This window comes from Semicossyphus pulcher, unplaced genomic scaffold, assembly GCF_022749685.1.
Source record: "Semicossyphus pulcher isolate SPU_LCO1_2020_fin unplaced genomic scaffold, fSemPul1.0.p SCAF_14, whole genome shotgun sequence".
NCBI classification, from domain to species: Eukaryota; Metazoa; Chordata; class Actinopteri; order Labriformes; family Labridae; genus Semicossyphus; species Semicossyphus pulcher.
In genome coordinates this window covers 3,923,788-3,949,225 of record NW_027211648.1, presented here as the reverse complement: position 1 = coordinate 3,949,225, position 25,438 = coordinate 3,923,788, and the positions used below count along the sequence as shown (strand labels likewise).

Below are 25,438 nucleotides of genomic sequence, written 5' to 3'. Positions count from 1 at the left end.
GATCGTCTGTGGCTCAGTGGTAGTCAGTCGTCTCTCAATCAGAAGGTTGGTGGTTCGATCCCTGACTGCTACAGTCACTTGTCCAAGACACTTTGGGCAAGACACTGAACTGAATCGCTCCCGGTGGCATAGCCGTCGGGTATGAGATCTGATTGATGCATAGATCTTATTGGAGATTGGGTCTTAGGCCTTTGCCATCAGTGTGTGTGAATGTGAAATGTAGTGTAAAAGAAGCTTTGAGTGGTTGCTAGAAGACTAGAAAAGCGCTATATGAGCACAGTCCATCCACTTCCATTTACCTGGAAAAATGCATTCCCATGGATTATTTCTGAAAACATTAGCTAACAATGTCACAACTTGTGTTGTTAATCAAACTTTTTGTGATGATGGCTTTTGATTTAAAGTGAAAGAAAACCTAAATCTTTAGGGTTCATCCTCCGGACACCATGAACGTTGGACACATTGTTGATTTTGTGCCGATCGCTACAAAGGATGTTGGGATGTTTCACCTGAGGGGCGAGTTCTCTGACCAGCTGGTAGTGCTACATAAAAAGTAGGGGGTCTATGAAAGTCAGTAGGGTTTATCCTCTGGGGACAGTGGATATCTGAACCCATTTTCAAGGCAATTTATTTGAGATATTTCAGGTTTGAACAAAACTTGTATACTGACCGACCTGCAGACTTATAGTGTCGCTATCCTGTGCAATACCAATTAATATTTATTGCTTGTGACCTTAAAAATATTCAAATGATATTTATTTATTTAATGGGTTGTATCTACCCACAATTGGTGACCAGTACAACCAGTAAGTCAAACTAAGCGGCTAAAAAACATCTTCTTGAGAATCATCTCACAACCCCTTGAGCGGACGTGACCCTACAGTAGATTGCATGCTTTGCTGCCGGTGACATTGACTGCCATCTAGTGGTCCATTATGAGCACCCCATGTGTAAACACTAGAAATGCTGGACTCAAACACCAAACAGTCAGCAGTGCAAAAGAAGCTAACCTTTTTATTTCAGTGACATTAAGTACCATTTTAGTATCATTGTTGGGATTACTTGCTGTGTATAGCCATTTAGGAGACAACAGTGCAAGCAATTCAACATGTTTGTGTCTCCTGTCCACACCTGTCCTACAGCTGTGATAAGTTGAGGTGAAGGTGCACAGGTAAACACTGAGAACATTCAATCCATTAATCCACAACAGAATACAAGTTGAAACCCAGAACAGGAGTGACTCAAAAAGAAAGAACGAATTCATAAAAATGAACCCAGTTTTTTAGTTGCTATACCTGAAATTAAAATGGCAGATAAGACACTTCTCTCCGAAGAGCTCATGAATAGAAGTCAAATGAAAGCAGCATTGAATATACAGCATTCCAGTCCTTTAACTTTAAGCTTAGTCAATTACAAAGTGAAAATATTCTTTTTATTAACGTCTGTGACAAGGGAAATAATTTATTCCAGACGGAGTAATGTCCCTGAATTGGCTGAGCTCAAAGTGAAATGGACCCCATAATTGAAATATGCACATTTTAATCAGTTAACTGAGGTACTAAGTTATAGAAGCCCCCGTCCTCAGTGCAGGACCATGTTGTGTGGGCTGGGAGTTATGAAATTATCCTATCCTTCTCTTTCCTATGTTCTTATTATACTTTCTGGCGATGGACTAGGCGAGAACTAAGATAACGGTTAAGCTAATATGAAGCTATAGCTAGGAGTCAATTAGTTTAACAATCTAAGCCTGAAGTAAAAGAGTGTGAAACAGCCAGCCTTTCTTTTGTCTAGAGGCAACAAAACCCATGTATAAGCACTCAATCAATAATTAACACATTATATCTTTTTATTATAATTTTACTGTGCTCATGTCCCGAATAGTTCATGTTTAGTTGCCTCGCAACCGGCGGTGACTAAATTAAGTTGCTAGTTCCGGCCAAGAATTAATCCCGTCCACGAAGCACATAAAACGACGGACTTTCAGTATTAAACTTCGGTTTTTATACATATAAAATAACAAACGCGATATAATATCAATCATAGACTTTAATAGGTGCTAGTTGGCAGACATTGTGACCGTTGGGCTGAGCAAGAACAGCTGCCTAACCTGTTTTCAGACTTTGTGCTAGAAACAGCAAAGCTAACCAGCTGCTAACTTAAGCTTTTCATTATTTATTTTTTTGACAAGGAAGCAAATAAGTCTATATCCAAAAATGTCAAATCCTTTAAAACGTTAAGCTTTTGCAACATTTTTACCTCAAGTTCTCAGCTGACAAGTCACTAAAGAGAGGACCATATTTTGGCATCTTGAAGCTCCACACAGAGCATCCTGGAACATACATAAATAAGAAATGAGAATCTTGTTAAAGGCTGTTATGCATAGTATTATATGCTATGTCTATTATATGTTTACTTAAAATCTATTCTGCAGTCAGTCAATATGTATTTTAATCGGTTTACATTGACATGTAACATCCACTCTCTTACAGCAGTACTACGATGATTGAAAACCCCAAATCACTGTCGATATTAGAACAAGCAAATCAATGTATTTGCTCCTTAGACAGGGAAAAACCTGATCGGTCGCGTGTAAGAAGTAAATGGAAAAAAGGACAAAACACTGATGTGGATCAACACGCTCTTCATAAACCAGCTAAATGAGGTAAAGGTCGGTGAACAAGTCAAATGTTTCTTGGCAACAATTTAATCCCACAGAGGTTAAACATGTGATACTGATGTAACTTCTGATGCCAGAACATTGTTTCCCAAAGAGCCAAAAAGACTGATTAGAAGGGATAAGGCTGGCATTATTGTAAATATTTATTGTAAACTATTTAAGAAAATAATTGCACCTTTTTTATAAGCCTCTTTTAAAGATTTATGGATTCAGTACAATGGCTAGAAAAGTCTACTTATTCAAAGGCAGAGTTAAAGTGAAACTCTACTTTCAAATAAGATGATACAAAATACAGAATAATGCCAGCTTTATCTTTCAGGGAGAAAATCTTAATTTGCAAAAGTATGAAATTCTTGTAATAGCAGTGTATACAGAAAGTGGGTCTGGAAAATGTCAAGGTGTGATACTTTTAAAATTGGGATACTGAAAGAATCTGGGTTTTTTATGTCCAGACAGCATGAAGCGTATGATAAAAACACACAGTGTGAGTGAAACTGAGCATGTAAGTAGACCTTAAGCTGCCTCAATGATTACAAAAAGTGACTCAAATAAATCAAACACCGTGAACAAGGAGTGCTGACATTAATACGCCAATAAAACCTCTAAAAACTTAAACCGCTAGAGACCATGAAGGTGGAAACAGGAGAACAGGAGAGTAGATGGAAAACAGAAGGTGAGGGTAAAGGAAAAAGGCTTTGACAATGAGGTCCTGGAGGTAAGGGGGGGGTCAAAGTTCAGATTGTATGAGCAGAGAAGCAGCACCTGTGGAGAAGGCATGAACAGAGCGGAGCAGCTGAGATCGACACGATCTGCAGCAGAGGACACTGTGCCAAGACGGTCAACGACAGCGCAGATGCCAGACAAAAGTTTATCCTGTTAGAATCAGTGAAGATGTCTATTTGTTTGCATCCTTAGTGTTTTTGTGTCCGGAGACCGCAACTGGATGTGCCAAGTCTCGAAATAAGTCAAAGTTTTCTACTGCTGTAAGACCAAAATTAATCTTTAGTATGAAAAGAGCCACAGACGAACTGTGAAGTTTGTTTTTCACCGACGCCATGTTGTATTTTGGGCTTTAATCCTCTCCTCAGTCTGGATAGGAGTCTCGTATGCCCAGTTTTGTTGCCTCAAAGTCTTTTATTCATTCACTTTTTCTTGAGATTCAGTTCAGTGGCTGAAAGTTTTCATCCACTTCTGCAGCATGTTTAAGGGGCCGCAGCTCAAGTCGTCTCTTTTCATTTTTCCGTTCAGGTCAGTGTCCGTCAGCCGAACACTCCCACCCAAACATCTGAAGATTCAGTCTGCTTCGCACCTGCGGACCTGGGTGAAGCAGTACTTCAAATACTTTAAAATTTAACCATTTTCAGATGCCAGATGGGTGGAGGTTTCCACGAAGATTGTCTGAGAAAGGGTCCAGTCAGACTGAAATATCTGTATTCAGTAAATCCCACCCATCTGGTCCACCTCTGCACTTTAAAACAAATGCATAGAAATGTTATCCAGGGTTCCTAAAGATTAGAAAATGTAAGTCTACAAGATGATTTTCATATAATTTATACTAATGGATACCAAGAAAGCTGTATAACTATGTACAGTGCCTTGCATAAGTACTCGCCCTACATTTTGTCATGTTACAACTGCACAGTAAACGTACTTCATTTGGGTTGTATGAATGGGACCAACACAAAATAGTCCACAATATCAAAGTGTGTGTGTGTGTGTGTGTGTGTGTAGGAAGGGAAATAACATGGTTAGCAGGATTATTTACAAATAAAAATATATAAACCAGTGAGTGCTTTGCTACGTAATCCCTAACTAAGATCAGGTGCAACCACATCCCATCAGGTGAATATTTACGCACCCATCAGTCTGCTTTTTGGACTGCAGGACTGTGAAAAGCCCAATTAAGTCTATTTGAATTATAGTTTGTAGCACTGTCAAATGTTAAAAACTTCAAGGGAGGTGAATACTTAAGCAAGGCCCCATAGCTGTAGTCTTTGCACAACAAAGTTAAAATCATTGAATATATTTAGGTTTTGTAGATCTTTGCAGGAACCCTGATCAGCACTTCTTCACCCAGGTCATATTTCTTCAACAGAGACGAATTCTAAAACTTGGGTTGATAAAGGGCGACGCGTCCACTGAGGCAGCCAGAGGCCAGCTGGCAGTGTGTCGGGGAGAACTTGGTGGTGAGCACCACGTCGCTGTGCGAGTAGATGGAGCGGATCTCCCTAAGGCAGCTGGTCTGAACGGGCATGCAGTCCGCCAGCTCGCCGCAGTTCTCATCGAAGGCCAGCAAGCGGACGCCGTAGCCGTACGGGGAGCAGATGAGTCGTCCGTCAGGGCTGAAACACAGCTCTTTGATGTAGCCCCTGCCCACATTGGCCTCCTCGATGTAGTGGGTGAGGCGGAGGGAGCAGCGGGGGGAGACCAGGGGGCGGGTCGGTGCTCCCTCCTGGAACTCGTACACACACGTCCACTGGAGGAAAGATGGAGACACAGGGTTAGACGTTGCCAATATCACATACAAGGGCCTAAAATGTAGTCTTGTCTTAAGTGGAAAGACAGCAGTCGCTGTGTGCTATACTGACTGAGAAAGCTGAGTTCTCCTGCTCTCTGGCAGTGCCTACATGTACCAGGATGCATTGAGGCAACAGCAGCCACAGCCCCAGCCTTGCTCTAAAGGCATTTAATCTGCTGTATTCTCAAGTCCGCCAAGACTCTGTAATATGAATCCTTGTCCATGACCTAACCTCTGCACTCATATTTTTGAATGCCAGTTTTACTAGTCGAAGCGTAAATTTTTAGCTAGTTTCTAGAGAGCCCGTAGCTCTTTCGCTGCCAACAGCACTAGTTCAGGGAGATTTTAGTTGCTTAACAGATTTTGCAGCTTCGCCCAGCTATGCCCCAGATAGACAAAACATCTGCAACAGATATATATCTAACTTGGAATGACAGAGATCAGGTTAAAAATCTGCAAAGCTTCCCCTTAAACATTAGTGATCTTCTCACAGAAGTAGCTGTATGAGGTTACCATGATAAAGGCAGCTATATGTTGCGGAAAAACGTTAACTAATGTCTGCATTTGATCTTCAAATAAGTAGACGTGGATATCGAACCTACCTAATACCTGAAATAAAAAGAGGCTAAATGTTTCTGACCTCCTGATCGTCCATGTTACTGGAGCATCTGATGAGCGTGGCCCAGCCTTTAGGGTGGAGCTGCAGGGAGGTGATGCAGTTCCCTCGGTCTCTCTCTCCGGGGATCTCTGGAGTCAAAACCTCCAGGCTGTTCCTGGGGGAAAGACCTGCCAGAGCAAAGTTTGTGATCACTTTACAGTTCACTTTTCGTCAGCTGACATCAGTTAGACAGGTTTTCTATTCTGGTCTCTGACCTTCTCTGTGAGGGTGGATCTTGCTTGAGTCGTTCCCCTGGCGAGGAGTTCCCGCTGACCTGGACGCTGATGTGCCTCCATCTACAGGGTCAAAAATCATTTTCTCTCATCTGAAAACATATTGACTTTCTATAATGACAAATGCCCAATTGGATTTATTAACTGTGAACATTTGATGGTTTTTAATCCTCTATAACAGTTAACTGAATATCTCTGGGCTGTAGACTGAACATTGTTATTTCAGGACACTGTCTTTGACTTTGGGAAACACTGAAAGACATTTATCACCATTTTCAGACATTTTATGGGCCAAATAACTATAAAAAAAAAAAAGTCTGACCTGAGCTGAGTGGAGTCCGTCGTGCTCGCAGCATGCGGTAGCTGCCCACCTCGAGGGACTGGGTGAGGTCCAGGTCGTGGAGGATGAGCAGGTACCCTGAGGACGTGGAGATGAGCATCTTGGAGCAGTCGGGTGTCAGACGCATCCTCATTAAGTAACGCGTGTGGAAGAACTTTTTGTGCGGGCAGCCGTCCTCTGTAAACCTGCAGGAGAAGAACAATAAAGGAAGGGTTAACAAGCAGTCTGACGTTTTCTTAAATGACGATTGTAATCCTGGTTAACAGGATTTTTGAGAAAGGCGGGGAGGCCTCGAGACAAACAATCCACAGGGAAACAGTTTATCTGGAGATACAGAAACCTTTCATCTTTGGGTTGTACGTCAGGAGATGAAAAACTTTGAGAAAAATCTCATATACTCCACCTGCAAAGTGGTAAAGCTGCAGGTTTCATTTGATGGAGGGATGAGGGAAAGAGGACTGTTAAAACCTCAGTGATGTATTGGAGTTTTATGTTCCACTCCTGATACAGAATGACGGAAACACTACAACATTTTGGAGGAGGTAAAGTAATTGGATTGTGACAAAAATAGAAGAGACAAAAACTCATTCAGTGGTTTTATGGTTGAAAAGAAAATTAATTAATCTTTCAAATACGTCGGTATATGATCACAGGGGGTAAACTGATATCAAACTGGTACTCCCATTAGAGAACAGTTTCAAATAAACCAATAGTATTACATTAAAATAAATGTCTGTTAAGTCACTATCTGTCGCCGAATGAGGTAACACAATGGTGATTGAGCTTACGGTGCGCTGCTTTTCCGCTCTCTGCAAGTGTTGCGAGTAAACAGTAATCTACTATGGCTGTACAAACAAAGAAAAGATGGATGACTACAGATACAACTTCAACAAGAAGTGAAAATCCAAAGAAAAAGAAACAAACTCGACGCTCAGATGAAGCAAACAGTCTAAAAAGGAAAGCGACCGTCAGCCAGGAAAATCAAGAGTTACAACCGGAGCCAACCGTGGACGTCACACATGCAACACTGTCTGGATATCTGAGAAGTGTGCTCCTGCAGTTACCGTTTATCACCATAGGAGCCGCCAAAGGGAACGAAACTGAGATGCTCGAGATTATCACTTTCATAAGACAAAACAAGCAACTGAAAACATCACCCTGATCTGTAGGCCTTTTATGCCTTTATTAAGAGAGACAGGACAGTTGATAGTGTCAGAAACAGGGGAAAGGAGAGTGGGGATGGCACACAGCAGGGGGCCGAGGGTAGAAGTCAAACCCGGGGCTGCTGCATCGAGGACTGTAAGCTCTGTATATGGGACACGTGATTTAACCGTTGAGCTAAACTGCTGCCCCAGTATTTTTTAAATATTAAAATACATTATTTTCTGCCATATTTTGGACTCTCCAATCATTTGATTAATCATAACATTAACAGATTGATCAATAATTAGAAGAAGAATTTGCTGCAGCCTTAACTCTAACCCTAAAAAGGTAAAGTTGTATATTTACATACATTTTGATTGACTTAAGATGAAAAACTGTTTAATAAATTATTTCATAAAGGCAACATAAAGCATAAAGTACAAGCTCCAAAAAGAACACATATACCTTTAAATATTCATAATTCATGTCTGATATTTCCTTTAAAATAGGGCTGCACAATGCACTTCAATATTGTTGAAATTGCAATATGACCAAGAGGAAAAGCCAAATGACAGAAGCTGCAATTTTTTGATAAAGGTCAAATGTGCCTGCCGCATTGTGAAGTTGATTCTCTTCTATCATTCAGCACCAATAAAAAGTGTACACGGTACGATTTGCTGCTCAAACACAAACCTGTTAGTGTCCCAGGTGATGACGTTTCCGTCAAAGCCTGACGTGACGAGGAGGCGCGTGTTGGTGTCGTACTCGATGTTCTTCACCCAGCTGGCGTGACCGTGCAGCGAGCAAACCTTCGAGTTCAGCTTACGGAGATCCCATAATGCAATTGTGGTATCGTCAGAGCAGGTGGCAAACAAACGATTGTCCAAAAACCTGCAGGGCACAAATTTAATTTTATTATTCTCTGCGGACACAATCCTAGACAGCAGCTTGACCCTTTTAGTGTTTTTTTATTGGCCTCTGCACTTTATATTTTGAAGGATAACTTCGGGATTTTTCAACCTAGACCCTATTTTCCCATGTGTTTGTGTGTAAGTGACTAGTGGAGACAACAATTATTGAAATCGATCCAGTATTCAGGGAGGGAGCACCGGCCGGCAGCCGCGAAGTGAGATACAATGTAACTAAACGGGGCACCGGGCAAACGCCAATACACAGCCACTAAAAGCGCTTGTTTTTGCTACTGACAGGCTCAGATCGTTCTAATAAATGTCTGACAACAATTTGGCAGCCATGCTACTTATGCTTACCTTGTGCTCTCTATCGTTGTCTGCAACCAAGTCTCGCTCACGGAGAAGTCTCGCGCTAAAATCTTGCGCGAGACCGTAGTTGTTGCAGGAAGAAGGAGAGAGGAGTGAGAGAAGACGAAGAGGGAGAGAGGATCTGCAGTCATGATAATCTTTTAGATAGCACTGAGCCACGCTTTCTGTACTCCAACACACCAAACGGCACTTCTCCCTCTTCGTCTTCTCTCACTCCTCTCTCTCCTTCTTCCTGCAACAACTACGGTCTCGCGCGAGATATCTCCGCGAGAGCATAAGCTAAAGTAGCGTGGCTGCCACAGTGTTGTCAGACACTTATTATAACGATATGAGCAAAAACAAGCACTTTTAGTGGCTGTATATTGGCGTACGCATTGTATCTCATTTCGCGGCTGCCGGCCGGTGCTCCCTCCCTGAATACTGGATCGATTTCAATAATTGTTATCTCCACTAGTCAGTACACTTCTGTTTTTTTGAGATGCACTTTCTATGAAAACCCTCCCTTGGTGATTTGAGGTTAGAGAAATGCTGCACCTTATGTTGTTGACACAGTCCTCATGGGCCTCCGTCAGGGTTTTAATGTGTCTAGATGAAATGGGATCAAACAGCAGGACCTCAGTCTGCTCGCAGGCCACAGTCAGCACAGATCTGAGCAGAGAAAGAAAACCAGAGACGCTCGTGAACACAGAATTACAGTTAATATGCTTTTAAACTCAAACAACTTACAGCAGCAACAAGAACTAAACATCTGATTTATATGTAAGGTATATGATGCACATAGCACACAACATACTCAAAGAGATAAATGCACACTTCCGAAAAAGCAAGGGGCTGAGTTGGTGTGGTTTAAGGTATCAGTCTGATGATGAAACACAATCCAGAGGGGTGTTTTGCCAAATTTGCAACTTGCAAGCTAAGATTAGCAGCATGATTACTCAGTTTTTACTTCCTCCCTTCTTTTCCTTGCCTCCTCTCCTTGTGTCTTAATCCCTTATGGCAAAAGGCATTAAACTAAATTAGATAACTGTATTTTAGGGCCGTCAACTGTGGTGCTGAAAATATTTTTTTTGCAAATTTTAGGAAGTGAGACGTCCTATAAGATGACGCTTAGATCAATTTTGGGGTCACAGATGCAGACGTTAATAAAATGATTACTAAATAAAATGCATCACACAACCTTTAGAAGCAAAAGTATTTATAGGCATGTCACTTGCAGCTTTAAAAATGAACTTTGATTATTAAAACTGGGCCATAAAATGAGACACATTTTCTTGTATAGGCTCAAAGATAAAGAGGTCCAAAACTACGCAGGTTTAGGATGTTTTCATCTGCAATTTCTACTAGACCTAACTGTGCAGAAAGAACAAGTGTCACCCTGCTGTCACATGAGCACATAAACACATTTGACCCAGACTGGACACAGCCTGACCTGGTTTGGCTTCAGGATTTAGCTCCTACATCTGCTGTCTGAGCACCTGAGGCTTTAAACCCTGTGGTTTAACTCATTAGTGGTGCTCACTGTGAGTGGATTTGGCAAGACTGTCCAGGGTTTTGTCATAATAAATTCAATAACCCCAAATTCATGCATTGTTTGTCTGTTCATAGATACATTTTTACAAGTAAAGTCAGTCAAATCATTGTTTTTAAAATAAGCAATGTGAAGTGACCCCTTAAGTGCTATGTTGAGGTGATTTTGATGATGCACTTTCCAGGCAATTTAGCCAGTCTTTTTCATACCCTTTCAGTGCTCTGTTTAATGGTTAGATTTTTTCAGGCAACTTAGAAAGCTTTGTGACCATGAAATTCCGGCTAAAGGCCCCAAACATGTAGTCTTACCCATCCGGGGAGTACTCCAGGTTGAAGACCGCTCCATGGGTCTGAGTGCTCAGATTGACAGACTCCACAGCAGGATTCATTGAGCAGTACAAACTGGTCATTGTCCTGAAGTTATCCCTAGATGGGTCAACAAATACCCCTCGTCTTATCGTCCTGCTCTGCAGCCATGAAAACAGGCTGTTCCCCCTGCGGCTGTCGGTACTGGAGCCCTCGCCGCTCCCTGTCTGCGGCGCGGCGGCGGACGGTTGGCAGGAGGTTGGCGCCCGTTCCTCGGACGCCGGAGACCCTGCCGCGCTACGCTCCGGCCGGGGAGGAGAACCTGTTTGTGGTATGTCATCTTCAACGTCCGAGTCGTCGATGTCAGGGTCTTCTTCTTTGTCGCTACCGCTGTTGGGCCTGTCCCGCGACTCGTCGGCGTCCTCGCTGTCGCTCTGGTGCTCAGAGCTCATTGTAGCCTCTCCAGCGTCCACTCAGGGCGGCTGTGTTCCGGGGAGCAGCGTCTCGGCTAAACGGCGGTAAGTTGAATGACTCCGGTCACCTACAGAGCATGAAACCGTGTATTCCTCAATCAGTTTGACATACCATGACGGTGGGTTTTAGCTGCAGATGTAACGTATATTTTGTTGTCAGACTTGGCAGCGCCTTCTCGCAGCGCGTCAAACTGAAAATGGTTAGCTAACATGCGACCGGAAAAGCATAGATTAAACCTTCAAAATAATTGTGCGAATGGATATTTTTACAAGAAATACACCGTATGCGTGGTAAAGAAAGACAAATGACGTTATGAATAACACTTATTATTTTCAATCAAATGATTAGGTATTATTCTGCCATCTATATCACTTAATTTAAGTATCAGCAAATCAATTTTAACTAATGAATATTTTATGCTGAAATGACAAGGAGGAAGTTTTATTGTCTAATTCTATGTAGCTTGACACATTTCCTCATCACCAAAATAAATGCAAAATAAAAAGAAATGACGAAGTTCCGCTTCCTTGTCCATTTTGAGGTGTATCTGTAAATTGGTTGCTGCCTTCTGCTGGATACACACTGCAAGTTATTTTCTGTAAAACCTGATAAATACAAATTTACATTTTATAAACCTTACAAGTTGGTTAAAATGTAATGGACTGGCCTCTATTTTAGCAGTACAGTCTTATGTTGATTCTATGTTGATTTTAACAGGGTTGTTTGGGGCTTTGAAAGCAGACATAAGCAGTCACAGATTGATTTTAGTAATAAAAAGGTTTATTTTATTCTAATAAAATCTAATCATCAATCTAAATCTTTAAATATCTAATATGACACAGAAGTTTTTGGCCCATAATCTCAAGCTTTATTCTGTACAAACCCAAGTGACCTAAAAAAAACAAAAAACAAACATCTTTTGGGTTTTAGGGCAGCTGGCATCCTTAACATTGCTTTACTGCCTCCATCTGTATATTCTGTAGTACTTTAGTATATAGTCTTCCTTAACGTCCTTTTTAAAAACAGTTCTGTAATAAGTGAAATATCTCTCATAAAAACAAAGCCATTTCTCGCCCTCCACATTGCTGTCCACTTTAACATGCTTTTTGCACTGACAGATGTATTGCCAGGAATTTGCTCTAGTATTTTGGTAAATAGCAATCACAATAAACATATAGAGAGAGACAGAGACAGGGAGAGAGGGGGAAAAAACAAGCACTGCAAAAGTGAAATGTAAAGTACAGTGTGGACAGTATAAAGACTGTGTATTGGGCAAAGGTGTTTCAATCTGAGAGTATATCCTATCTTTTTGTTGTGTCATCCTAGTACTTCACTTTTTTTTTTTGCTAATTTGTCTGCTTTTACTGGAACACCTGAACGCACCAGGACCCACACAAATGTGATTTTTTCCCCCCCTTGACCAAATGTTATGAAAGTGCTTATAGAGCAGATCAACACCCAACCACATAAACTTTAAATGCAACAAAAACAAACAACCCTGCCATGTGCATGGTCCCGGTCCTTTATTAACACCGAAATATTTATAACTGTGTTCAACTCAAACTGTATTTTTTTCTAAGCTGGAATGCTAACAGGTCCCAGGTTTGCTTTGATGTTTTAAATACATTTAAATTAATGTAGAAAAATAAATGTCTGCCTTGAAACTGGAAACAAAGGAATACTGTTCAAGACAGAACCTAAAGATCAGATTGTATGGCATTATTAAGGTATTATCATGTCACATCTTCACTGACACTTAAAAAGACAGGAACTTGTGTGGCCCCCGGATTTAAGGGGCCCCGTCCTTTTGCCCATTATTGCCTTTAGGGAAAAATAGCAATGGTGCTCTGTCACTTTGCAAATGCCACACTTACTATTGCCAGGATTGTATTGTACTGAGTAAACTGGTCAATAGATGATATTTAATGTTTCAGTGTATCCCTATGCTAAACAATTTGCTGTGGGAAACCTGCATGGTGTCATTTATTATGTTTTTTATCTTGATAAAGTTGATTTAATTCTGTAAACAAAGATATTTTCTAGAAGATTTCTTGACTGAGCAAAACCAGATAAAAGTTATATTTTTGTCCAAATTGCTGTGCAGTTAAAGCAACCAATTTAAATTAGATTACACAGTTCTTACATACTTATTTAGGTTCACCTAATGTTAAATATTCCATCAAAATCATCACATAGACCTACGCTGGTTTGATAACGTACTACATAAGCACAGATGGTTGATTAAGATTGTTCTTTTATTCCTCTTGGCACGTGCAGAAAATGATGACAGCTTTACATTCTCATGCGAGTTGCATGCCGGGACAGTAAATCTGTAGGATGAAGCACATCAGCTGCGAACATGTTGCACAAACGGCACGCTGCCCGGAGGCGCTTTTGCATGAATGTTAGAGTAAATTACAGTCTGTGTTGTGGTAGCCTGTTGATATTTGCATGCCTCAACACTGTGCCCTGCTCAGTGTGTGTATGTGTATGTGTATGTGTGTTTGCGCGCTTACAGTTAGCGTCCTTTTTCAGTTAATTGTGCGTTTTCCTTTGCCAAGTTCGCTGCGGTGTTCGAAAACCACTGTGCGTGGCGGAGAATAAAATTAGAATCCAATTAACTTGACCGCCATTATGAATTTATTACGTTTTATTTGCTACTAATCATTTGATGTTAGACAGAAATCAGAAAAGGTACTTCTATCTGGATTTTGCAGGTGGCGAGACATAAAATGTGGCAGGGACTCAATATATGTTTGCGTACGTGTAACACACATATTCACACGCACGCGCGCACACTTACCCTCTGGCTCATACATAAAGGAGAGCAAACAGTTGAACTCTTTCGAGGGAAGACGGCAAAAATGACAAGTACGAGGGATGCGGCGCTCCATCCAAGCGGGGCCGGTTGTGCGTTTTTACGCACAGCAGCAGGTCCGAGCTCATTCAAAAAGACCCCGAGTCTTCTTCAGTGTATCCTTATGATGTTATTGATGTTGCTCGTCCCCTTCCAGTCAGCATCAGGTCATCCTCAGTGTCTGGACTTCGAGCCACCGTTCAAACCTCCGTGGCACCTGGAGTTCTGCACGCAGTACGAGGAGTTTGGATGCTGCGACCAGAAAACGGACAACACGATCGCGGAGAGATACTGGGACATCATTGACCAGCTGGAAGTGGCGGGTTATGAGCTCTGTGCAGACATGTTGAAGGAAATCATGTGCCAGGTGAGTTAATACCCCTCTCCAAAGCTGCTGTAATATATAGGTTTAACATTTTAATGTGATTTACTGCAATCTCTTAAGTGCTGCAGAAACATTTTCTTCCACGTTCAGTAGTTATGTTTATGTTGTTTATGTTAAATTACCGTCTAAAGTGTCTACTTCGATATTATAGTCTAAAAGTCTCATCAATTAATTTTAGTTTTATCCAATAAAATTCTCCATTAAACTTATGTTTGGTCCTTAAATGTAATTAGTCTAAAGTTAATGTACGGTGCATTTTGTATTTGATTTGAAAGTTTAAAAATGATGATATTTTGATAGGTGTAAATTGAAAGAGTAGTGCCTTTACAATATACCTTAAAATTATTAACTTTAATAATGGGGGGAAAACAATACAACAGATACAATCGCTACAATTAACAAAAGAAAAAAACAAGGCATGTTTACAGAAACCCAGAATCAGTAGTGATATAGAATAAACATAATAAACAAGCAGGACATATAGAAAGCAATACGAAAAAGAGGACTGGAAACGAGCATGATTGGGGCTGTAAGTAACATATCAGGAAAACGCTCCTGAGGTAAGAAATCAAGTAAGAAGGCTGATTTTCACAGACTTCTATTGCAACCAGTGCTCCCTGCTGGCCATTAGAAAGAATTCAGGTTTGTCTGCAACAGAATAGGACAATCTCCTCTTACAGACCCACCAGTCACAAGATTAGAATAGGTTTTTCAGTTGCTATGGGCAACAAGTATAGCCAAGTAATCGGCTGACTATGTATACCACGGCCAGGTTTGCATGTTTTATTAGGTCTTCCTTAAAATGCCTCTGTGATAATATTTACAATGTAGTGTCTTGTGTTTGGCCCATACAGGAGTGCTCTCCCTATGCGGCTCACCTCTATGATGCTGAGGACCCGTACACACCTGTCAGAGAGCTACCTGGCCTTTGTTTTGGCTACTGCTCTGAGTTTCATGGGAAATGTCGCCATGTGGTTAAATATCTAACTGATAACCAGCTGCTGCGGGACACCTCAGAGCGAGATGTGTCCACGTTCTGCAGCCTAGTGGACTTGTCAGACAAGGACTACTGCTACCCCAATGTTCTGAAGAGTTCCGACCTCAACAGCAACCTGGGACAGGTGGTTGAGGACCCCAGAGGATGTCTCCAGCTGTGCCTGACGGAGGTGGCCAACAATCTCAGGAACCCTGTGTTGATGCTTCACAGCAGCGACGAGACACATCGCATGTTCATCGCGGAGCAGGTGGGATTTGTTTGGGTTTATCTGCGTGATGGCAGCCGGCTAGAGCAGCCCTTCCTGGACATGAGTGGGGAGGTGATGACCACAACCTGGCTGGGGGATGAGAGGGGCTTCCTGGGCATGGCCTTCCACCCGAAGTACAAGGACAATGGACGGTTCTTTATATACTACTCCATCCAGGTCAACAGTAAGCAGGAGAAAGTCAGAATCAGTGAGATGAAAGTGTCGGCCTACGATATGAACATAGCTGATCCTTACTCAGAGAGGTACGCAGAGAAGGTTTCCTTTTGCTCTTCTGTCCCGTAAAAGTTTTGCTGATTATGTGTAGGTCTGCACATCCTGGAGTTACCTTTTCAAAGACATAGAGGGCTTTACTATCTTATATACCCCCTTGGCTGTAAATGTGCCAAACCTCGCATAAAAATGTTATGAGTTTAATACAGTAAATCACTCAGTGTCAGCCCAAGATATTTTGCCGGGCTATGTTCTTTTTTTCAGTGAAGACTTACTCTTAGCTGTGCGATATGCAATGATTGAAATCTCGATGTTAAAATGAAAATTAGCATATAAAAAGTACAAAAATAAGCCCATAAAATATTAATTTAGGACCCGGTCCTGACCCGAATATAGCCCCTAAATATAGTGCCAAAACCTTTAATTCCAATAATCACAAAACACTCCCATATCCAAAATAAAATAAAAAAACAAAGACATTTGTCATTTTGTACAACCTATTATCATTAAATTGCTCTCATATATCTGTACCAGGGAGTGAATTTTCAAACATCTAATTTATGAAAAAAAACTAGTTAAAAAACATAATTTGGAAATTTTAGTGCCAAAGTCTTTTTTTTTTTAACAAAGAGAAGATCAAGACTACTTTTAGGTCTGTATGGTGAACATGAAGCTAACACTGGTGGTCGGTTAGCCTAGCTTAAAATAAAGACTGGAATTAGGGGAAACAGCTAGCCTGGCTCTCTCTAATTGTAAGAGTTTGTAAATCTGCTAAAGAGAGACTGTAAATCTGCTTAAAAGCACTAAACATTACTAAACATGTTTTATCTCATTTGTGACACATAAAAACACAGTTTAGATATTAAGCTGTTTGTTTCACTGGGCTTATGTGCCAGGAAACTAGCACAGATTCCAGGAAGTCACTTCTCCCTGCCAAGAAATATCCTCTAAAACCAAAACTTACAACGTTGTATTGCTTTTCTTAAAGACGTAGAACAAATTACAAAAAAAGTCTTGGTAAATAAAAGCATAAAAGACGCACTCGTGTAGGAGTATCTTGTTACATTTAGAAAGAGCCAGTCTCAAGCTAAGCTAAGCTAACCAGCGGTTGTTGATTTGAGTGGGGTTACGATCCAGGAAACTGGTAAGGACGTTACTCCTTCCCTTGAAGACAGATCCTTGTCTTTTTGTACAGATTAAAAAAAAGAGGTATAAAGTGTTGAATATTAAAGTGTAGGAGAATTGTGTTGCATTTGGAGAGAGCCAGGGTAGTTGTTTCCCACTGTTTTCAGTCTTTAAGCTAAGCTAAGCTAACCTCTACAGTTTCTGGCTTTAGCTTCCTATTTAACAGACAGAAATTAGTCATATTCAGAATCATATTTTCCCACAAACATATACCTCCATTGTTTTGGTGCGGTAGCAAAAGTTAAAGTTCTTATCTCAAAACCAAAGCATTGCCTTATTCCAAAACTATTGATAAGATAAAGGAATGCGGGAAAGTCAATTTTCCTATCATTAGGGCTGACTCTAATGCCTTAGGCCTGCTCAGTTAACACTTCTTAATGTTAGACAAATAATTACTGTTTAGTTAAAAATGAGTGACATAAACTCAAGTATCAGCGTTGAAAAGGTAAAAGCTGGGTGGAGCATTACCTGAGGGCATACTTAACAATCATGGCAACCAGATATATATGTTGGTAAAACAAGTCTATAACCTCAAGTGGATGTGACTGTAATAAACTTTTTATTATCAGGGTCATTCTTGAGATCGAGGAGCCAGCCGCAAACCACAACGGAGGCCAGGTGCTGTTTGGTCTGGATGGATATTTGTACATCTTCACAGGAGATGGTGGGAAGGCTGGCGATCCATTCGGAAAATACGGCAACTCACAAAACAAGTAAGGTGCTTCAGGTTTGTTCGAGTGTGAGGAAAGAGAGGAATAAAGCAGAAAGTTGTTTCTAACTTCCCACATTTGTTAATTTAATGTTATTGTAGGACGCAATTTAACTCTATTGATGTTTTTATATTTGAATTTTCTATGTTAGGTTCAGCTTGATGACATTTTCAACCATTTAGCCATTAGGCTACTTTAAGCTAACTGAGCAAATCAACCAGTGACCTTCACTTTTAAAAAACTTTTTTGAACATTTATCCTTAGAGCAAACAATTTAAACCAATAACTATTATCAATTTTAACCGTTACCCACATTAGGTAGCTATTTTAGCCGATTATCAATTAGTGCTAGCTACATCTGAACCATCTACCACTACTTCTAGCTAACCATATCGCCACCATTTATCATTTAAGCTAACTTGTTATCCATTACTTTAAGGTTACTTTTTCAACCATTTATATATTATTCTTAGCCAACTGTCTCCACCACTTATCTATTAATTTGAGCCATTTATCTATTACTTTTAGCTACATAAAACATTTATCTAATAAGCTAACCGTTTAAACCATTAGCTTTTAGCCAACCGTTTCAACCATTAATCACGCTAGCTAACCAGTCAGTGATTTCAACCATGTATCCATTGCTTAAAGCTAACTATTTCAACCCTTTAATGATGACTTTAAGCTAACTATAACAAACATATTCATTATTTGTAGTCAACAAATTCAACCATTTATTCATTAAATATACTATTTATACTCTTTACCAACTTCTTTTAGCTATGCTACTTCTAGCTAGCTATTTCAACCATTTATATAATAAGCTAACCATTACTTTGAGCTGCCTCAACTCTCAACCATTAATCCAGTTAGCTAACCAGTCAATGATTTCAACCATTTATCCATTACTTAAAGCCAACTATTTCAGCCATTTAAGACATTGCTTTTAGCTAACTATTTACATTTTATCGTTTTAGTCTAGCTGCCAATTTTAACCATTTATCCATTACTATTAGCAATTTACTCCGCCATTTATCCAGTACTTGTAGTTTGGATTCTAACCACTCATCTAATACTTCTAGATAACTATTTGAAGCTTTTTATTTCAACCACTTTACAATAGGCTAATTGAAGCTCACTGTCTAGACCACTCACTTTTAATTGCAACATGTAGCTAGCTTGCTAGACTAAAGACGCTGGTTTAGTTGGCGCTCCAAAGCCTCTCATCTTCCCTTTTTTCCCACCCAGGAGTGCTCTGCTGGGCAAAGTGCTACGTATTGACATCGATGGAAGCGACTCCGGTGGGAGGCATTACAGGATCCCCCCTGATAACCCATTCATCGGTGACCCTGATGCCCGTCCAGAGGTGTATGCGTATGGCGTTAGAAACATGTGGCGATGCTCTGTTGACCGTGGAGACCTGGTCAGCCGATACGGCAGGGGCAGGATATTCTGTGGAGATGTTGGTCAAAACCGCTACGAAGAAATAGACATTATTGAGAAAGGAGGAAACTATGGATGGAGAGCCAAGGAGGGCTTTGAGTGCTATGATATGAAACTGTGCCACAACTCCTCCTTGAGTGAGTACTTCCTGTTTAAACTATTTTCTGTCTCACTGATACTTCACCGCCTATTATTTCTGCCACAATGCGCTGTTTGTTTAAAATCTAATTTTGATGCTTAAACTTGGTGCATCTTTCTCTGCCACCACAGATGACATCCTCCCTATATTTGCGTACAGCCATCATGTTGGGAAGTCTGTGACAGGGGGATATGTGTACAGAGGATGTGAATCACCCAATCTGAACGGCCTGTACATTTTTGGAGACTTTATGAGTGGGTAAGATTGTGTTGATCCGAGCCAAATAGTTTACTCCAACTGTTGGGTTAAAAAAAGACAACTTGATTTTCTTTCAGCTTTTTAGGAGTGAAGAAAAAACACTGTTTTTCTTAGCATGTCTGCTCAGCTGTGGTCCTTTTTCTAAATTTGTTGAACACCCTGTGCATAAGTAATTTAAGTCATCTCCCAAAATTCTGAATTATTCCTTTAATGTTTAAGGTGATGGCTCATTTCAAATGCAGATTCAGGTTGTTCAGGTTGCCTTCAGTTTCATAACAATGAAACGTATTCCTCCTAACCGTGCAGACGCATCATGGCGTTAGAGGAAGATAAGACGACGGGTAGCTGGAAGGAGAGGAGTGTCTGTATGGGCGACACAAAGACGTGCTCCTTCCCTGGACTCATCAATCATCACCACAAGTTCATCATCTCGTTCGCCGAAGACGAAGCAGGTAACATTCAATCAGTCTCTCTCAGCAAACACACACTTATCGTTTAGCACTGTTTCTGAGATGTGTTTGTTTATTTTAGGGGAGCTATATTTTTTGGCCACCGCGTACCCGAGTGCTGGCTCTCCCTTTGGGACTGTTTTCAAATTCATGGACCCCTCGAGGTGAAGTATCAGACCCAGCTTATTTTGAACCAATCAAAGGGCTTTAAATCATTATGGTGCTACATTTAAATGAAATAATAACAATCATATAATCTGTCATACATCTTGACAAGTATATATATTAATCCCATGTATTCTCAAGGAGGGATATCGAGTTAGTTTGATTGTATCTAGATTTCTGTGTTCAAAGAGCTCTGTAACATCAGATATGCGTATAGATCAAAAACTTTAATGAACAAAAAGTTGCTTTAAATTATTTTAGGATCTTTTAACATGTTTTGCTTTAGAAAAATGGAGACGCAGGTTTAGCTCAGTTGGTTAAGCGAGCGCTACAGAGGCTAAAGTCCTCAACGCACTGGTTGCAGATACGACTCCCAGTTTGCCGATCATTTGGTGCATGTCTTCCCCCAATCTCTCCTCCCCATGTTTCCTATCTCTCTTCAGCTGTCCTATATAATAAAGGCAAACAAATATAATAAACACATTTTAATTTATATGACATTACCCAATGTGAACCAATGTGAAATTTATTGCAGGAGAGCTCCTCCGGGGAAATGTAAGCAGAAGCCGCTGCCTGTCAAAGTGAGGGGGAAAAAGGTTCCCTTCGTGCCCAGGGAATGTAAGTTACCTCAGTTGCCTTTGCATTTTTATCACTACTTCTAGTTATAGCTTCAATCTGTCGTTTTTATGGTCAGTGCATACCAGGCTCGTTAAAGAAGGGAAATTTATGTCTGACGAGGTGGAGCAATTGAAATTGCACCTTAAACTGATATGTGTCTGTGATGTATTCCATTTTTTAGATTGGAAAACAATTTTGGATCAATCATGATATATAAACAACATATACATATAACATATCATTAAGCCACTTAAACTGATGTTAGAGGTTCGTGTAAGAAATCTGTTCTGACAAGCCAACAAATTGTCCTGAGCAGAACCTACTTCAACTTCGTGTCTATAGGCTGCCAAATTGTATAATCACACTGAGGTTATATATAAACTTTAAAAAGCAGTCCCAATTTACATCAAACATGCTTAGAAAAGAAAGAGACAAAAGAGGAAAGCATTTCAAACATGTTGGCCTGATGTCAGAACTAAAAATGTTATCCAGCCTCGTAAAACACAACATATGTGGCTGCAGAGTCGAACATGTAAAACAGTGAAAATGGGTACTTACTGACCTCTGTGTACCCATTTCAGTGACTGTGCTGGACACAAATGAAAAACCAACAAGACCACCACCAAGGAAATTCAAACTACCCACCAAACCACCAGTTACAAGCAACCAGATTAAAGCTACGACGACTGCAGCCAGCGTTACAACGACGACGTGCACGACTGTGAAGCCAAAATGGAAGACGCTCGATAAGAAAGCAAGACAGAAAAACAAGGTGAAACCGTGGAAGAAAAAGAAAGTGCTGAACAAGCAAGCGGCTAACCCACAAGTGAAGAAGAATACTTTGAAAAAGGAACACTTGAAGAAGACCCCTGTGGTAAAGCCTGTCAGAGACAAAGTTAAACCGAGAACCAATCAAACTGCCACAGCTGATTTTAAAAGTAACGCTCTACAAACCCCAAATACCATGAAAGGTAAGAAGGTCAACACACCCAAGCCTCCCCCGAGGAAAGGTGCACAGAAGCCAAACAAACAAGAGAAAAACAGCATAAAGGTGAAAGAATCCCCGAGAGGATATACTGCCTTCATGAACAATACGAAGACCAACTTTAATGTGAAAACAAACAGAACAATGCAAAACAAACTTCAGGGAAAACACTAGAAAATGTTAAAGCACTTACAGTCCTTTTCTTTTTGTATATTATTGTTTGTGAAACGATCAGTGTTTTGGATAAATAGGTCACGATCTGGGAAATATGCTTATTTGCTTCCATGCCAAGAGATTGAGGGAGTTGCCCCAGAGGCGCTTGTTGTCAGGGCCCAGAGTTCCCCATTTCAATATTCTGTTAACACACAATAACCCTCAAATTTTGGGTCAGAACCCCATCCCCAACCCCTGGAAATTAAGGCCTTTAGAGAATAATGTGCCCTATAAATCTGTAGAACATAACACATTGGGAACATAGAATCTTTTGCGATGTTTAAATGATATACAATATCCAAATCTAGGGAACATAGGACCCTGCAAGAGCACGTATGTAGAACTGGGAAACATTGACCCAAGGAACATAGAACCCTTTGTCATGGTCCCATTAGGTGTAATAAACATCTGGGGAACATAGGACCCTTAATTGCTTTACCAATGCTTTACCAATATGTGTAAAAACATCTGGGGGAACATCAAACCCTTAGAGCACACATGTTCCCAGTATGTGTGATATAAATTTGGTGCACATAGGACCGTGTGAACAAAAGAGGTCTCCTTTGTCATGTTCCTGATGTGTGCCTAACCATGGGAAAGTAACGCCCTAGAAGAACGTATATGTAGAACTGGGTTCTGAATATGTACCATGGGGAACATAGGTCCCTGAGAACATTTGACCTTGGGAGAGCACAAATATAAAACTGTAGATGATGGGATCCTGGGAACACAGGACAATTTGTCATGTTAGAATTAAGGGAACATAGAACACTGTAGGACCTTAAAAGAATACATAATTAAAACTAGGGGACTTAGCATCCCTGGGTACACAGGACCTTTTTTACTGATCCCAATATGTGCAACATAAATCTAGGGAAAAAATGACCCCAGGTGACCACTGTGTAACATATAAATCTGGGTAACATAGGAGCCTTGTAACACAGGACCCTGGGTGAGCATATATGTAGAACTGGGGAACATAGGACCCTGGGGACATTGGACTCTTTGTCATGTTCCCAACATGTACCTAAAAACCTTGGGAAACATAGAATCCTGGGACCCTGTGAGAGCGCCACCTTTGTCATGCTTCAGATTAAGGCCATATAGATTCAACACAAGAAAACATAAGATTCTTTTTATGTTCCCAGTGTGTCATATAAATGATGATTCCAAACTGTAGGTAGAACCAGGGGAGGTGGGATCCTTGTTCCCAGTATGTGCCTAAAAGATCTGGGGAACGTAGAACCCTGCAAACAAAGGACCCTTGGAGAGCACATGCACAAGCAGAACTCTGGATCACAGGACCCTTTCCATGTTACCATCACAGTCTGCCTTAAAAGTCTGAGAAACGTAGCTCCATTGCAAAAACGAATAACCCAAAAAGATGGGTACAACTCTCATGTCTGAAAGGTATGTATGAAACTACCCTCAGCAGCCAGTTAGCTTAGCTTAGCTTAGCACAGCACCATGTCAGGAAAGGGAAGCAGCTAGCCCGACTCTGTCCATAGATAACAGAGTTCAGCTACAAGGACCTTTAAAGGTCTTTGACATGTAATGTATCGCCATGCTAGCTATCTCCTCTGTATCCAATTTTGTGCTAAGCTAAGCTAACTGGAAGCTTCATAAATAATGTGGAAGTAAATAAGCCTATATCCTAAAATGTTCCTATTCCATTTAGCTACAAAACACACAATTGTTGCATGCAATTATCCATGTAATGACACAGTTTCCTTTACATTTTATTTTTGACCGTTGTTAAATCATTTGGTCGGACTTAAACACAACCCTGTCTGTATTTAAAACATATCAAACAGGTTTGAAGTGGAAAATAGCAGCACACAGAAAAAAACCCTTCTAACTATACCTAAGCCCAGTGTTGTTACATTGCTCTAACTTTACAACACATGACAGTGTTAAAAATAAACATTAGAAAGTGTGTCTTTCTGTGTCTGTGTGTGTTTCAGACGCTCTCTGTAATCAAACTGCAAACCACTGATCATAACTGAAACCACTGTGACCATGGCTTGCAGCACAGCTGCTGTAAACGTGCGGCGTAGTGGCTGCGGCGTGCAGTTGTGCACACTGAGGTTACATGAATGTCATAATTTAACACATTCTCTGCTGCCGGTCTTCAGACCTACATTATGTATTCAAGCAGGCCAAAATGTAACTCTATTGTATTTGTACTGGGGAAGGAAAGGTTACCCGAGGCAATGGCTAAGTTAAATACTACTCTCCGCTTTTGTAACACAACATGATGTAACAAAAATACCACACTATAGTTTGGCATGATGATAGCTTCATGTTTTATGGACATTTGACAGTTAACACACCATATTATAGCAGATGTCATGTTAAGGTATGAAAACTTATCATTAAAAAGACTTCAAACTACCAAGGTCTAACCAACCCCCTGTAACATGACATAACCTATAATACTATAATCTTTTATAACATGCATGATAAACAGTTATTATGAGAGGAGATGACAAAAACATACAGTACCATACCATGCCTGGCAGGCCATAAAATAACATGACATTTATATGCCATACCATGACATGGCTTCATAAAGACATGGCATAAACATATACATAGCATGACATCAACTAACCATACCATGATCTGACATGACATGGCTTAAAGTTGCATTCCCCAACATAACAAGATATAATGAACATTAAAGATGTTATCTCAAAGATTTCAGTTTTGTTCTCGTTTGGCGATGAACAGTATTTGCAAGAGTACACATCCCAATTTAACCAGACCTCCACGGTTGGCTCCCTTTGTTACGATTGTAACTCTTGATTTTCCTGGCCGACGGTCGCTTTCCTTTTCAGACTGTTTGCTTCATCTGAGCGTCGAGTTTGTTTCTTCTTCTTTGGATTTTCACTTATTGTTAAAGTTGTATCTGTAGTCATCCATCTTTTCTTTGTTTGTTCACCCATAGTAGATTACTGTTTACTCGCAACACTTGCAGAGAGCGGAAAAGCAGCCGCTTAGCTCCGCCTACCCTCTCTGGCAGACCAACCACTGCTGGCTGATGGAAAACGTGTCACTAACTTGGCGCCGCTTGGGATTCTTTCCGCGAAAGTCGCCACAGACACCCAGTCTGTAATACTGCAAATGCAAAGGCTTTCATCAGTGGGCCATAGGTGTTACCTCATTTGGCGATAGTCACTCAACAGACTAACTGTAATCATATGAATCTGCTGAAAGAAAAAAAAATGTGACTTCAGTTTCAGGGGCGGATCCAGAGGGTTGGCTAGGGATGGCATGGGCCCCCCTTGAAATCTGATTGGCCACCCCAAGTGCCACCCCAAAATCCTAAACTAGGATTGGCTATTTGCCTTGTCAGAGTTACTTGTGTTAAAATCAACTATTCGGGCTGTGTTGCAGC

At 40.7% G+C, this 25,438-nt stretch overlaps 2 protein-coding genes across 2 annotated transcripts; one reads left to right on the top strand and one right to left on the bottom strand.

Annotated features, from left to right (window-relative positions):
- Window positions 1–997: 997 nt before the first annotated feature.
- Window positions 998–11,243, bottom strand: wdr32 (WD repeat domain 32). The gene is made up of 7 exons (XM_069661669.1): window positions 10,686–11,243; window positions 9,384–9,497; window positions 8,263–8,460; window positions 6,409–6,611; window positions 6,069–6,149; window positions 5,836–5,981; window positions 998–5,153 (listed from the first exon to the last, which is right to left on the bottom strand). The coding sequence occupies exons 1-7, from the start codon at window positions 11,132–11,134 to the stop codon at window positions 4,782–4,784; spliced, it is 1,563 nt and encodes a 520-aa protein (XP_069517770.1). The 5' UTR covers window positions 11,135–11,243; the 3' UTR covers window positions 998–4,781.
- Window positions 11,244–14,020: 2,777 nt separating this feature from the next.
- On the top strand, window positions 14,021–21,999 carry hhipl2 (HHIP-like 2). Its single transcript, XM_069661668.1, has 9 exons — window positions 14,021–14,380; window positions 15,253–15,905; window positions 17,628–17,771; window positions 19,017–19,348; window positions 19,482–19,608; window positions 19,915–20,060; window positions 20,140–20,221; window positions 20,758–20,840; window positions 21,422–21,999. The coding sequence occupies exons 1-9, from the start codon at window positions 14,021–14,023 to the stop codon at window positions 21,997–21,999; spliced, it is 2,505 nt and encodes an 834-aa protein (XP_069517769.1).
- The last annotated feature ends 3,439 nt before the right edge of the window (window positions 22,000–25,438 follow it).

What these genes read in the sequence shown, in the direction of transcription:
- wdr32 (XM_069661669.1), bottom strand. Translation starts at nt 11,134, where the DNA reads ATGAGCTCTGAGCACCAGAGCGACAGCGAGGACGCCGACGAGTCGCGG. An exon ending in GATCCACCCTCACAGAGAAG is followed by an intron (nt 5,982 to 6,068) that starts GTCAGAGACCAG and finishes TTGCTCTGGCAG; the next exon opens with GTCTTTCCCCCAGGAACAGC. An exon ending in GTAACATGGACGATCAGGAG is followed by an intron (nt 5,154 to 5,835) that starts GTCAGAAACATT and finishes TCTTTCCTCCAG; the next exon opens with TGGACGTGTGTGTACGAGTT.
- hhipl2 (XM_069661668.1), top strand. Translation starts at nt 14,021, where the DNA reads ATGACAAGTACGAGGGATGCGGCGCTCCATCCAAGCGGGGCCGGTTGT. An exon ending in GCTGATCCTTACTCAGAGAG is followed by an intron (nt 15,906 to 17,627) that starts GTACGCAGAGAA and finishes TTTTATTATCAG; the next exon opens with GGTCATTCTTGAGATCGAGG. An exon ending in TCCCTTCGTGCCCAGGGAAT is followed by an intron (nt 20,841 to 21,421) that starts GTAAGTTACCTC and finishes TACCCATTTCAG; the next exon opens with TGACTGTGCTGGACACAAAT.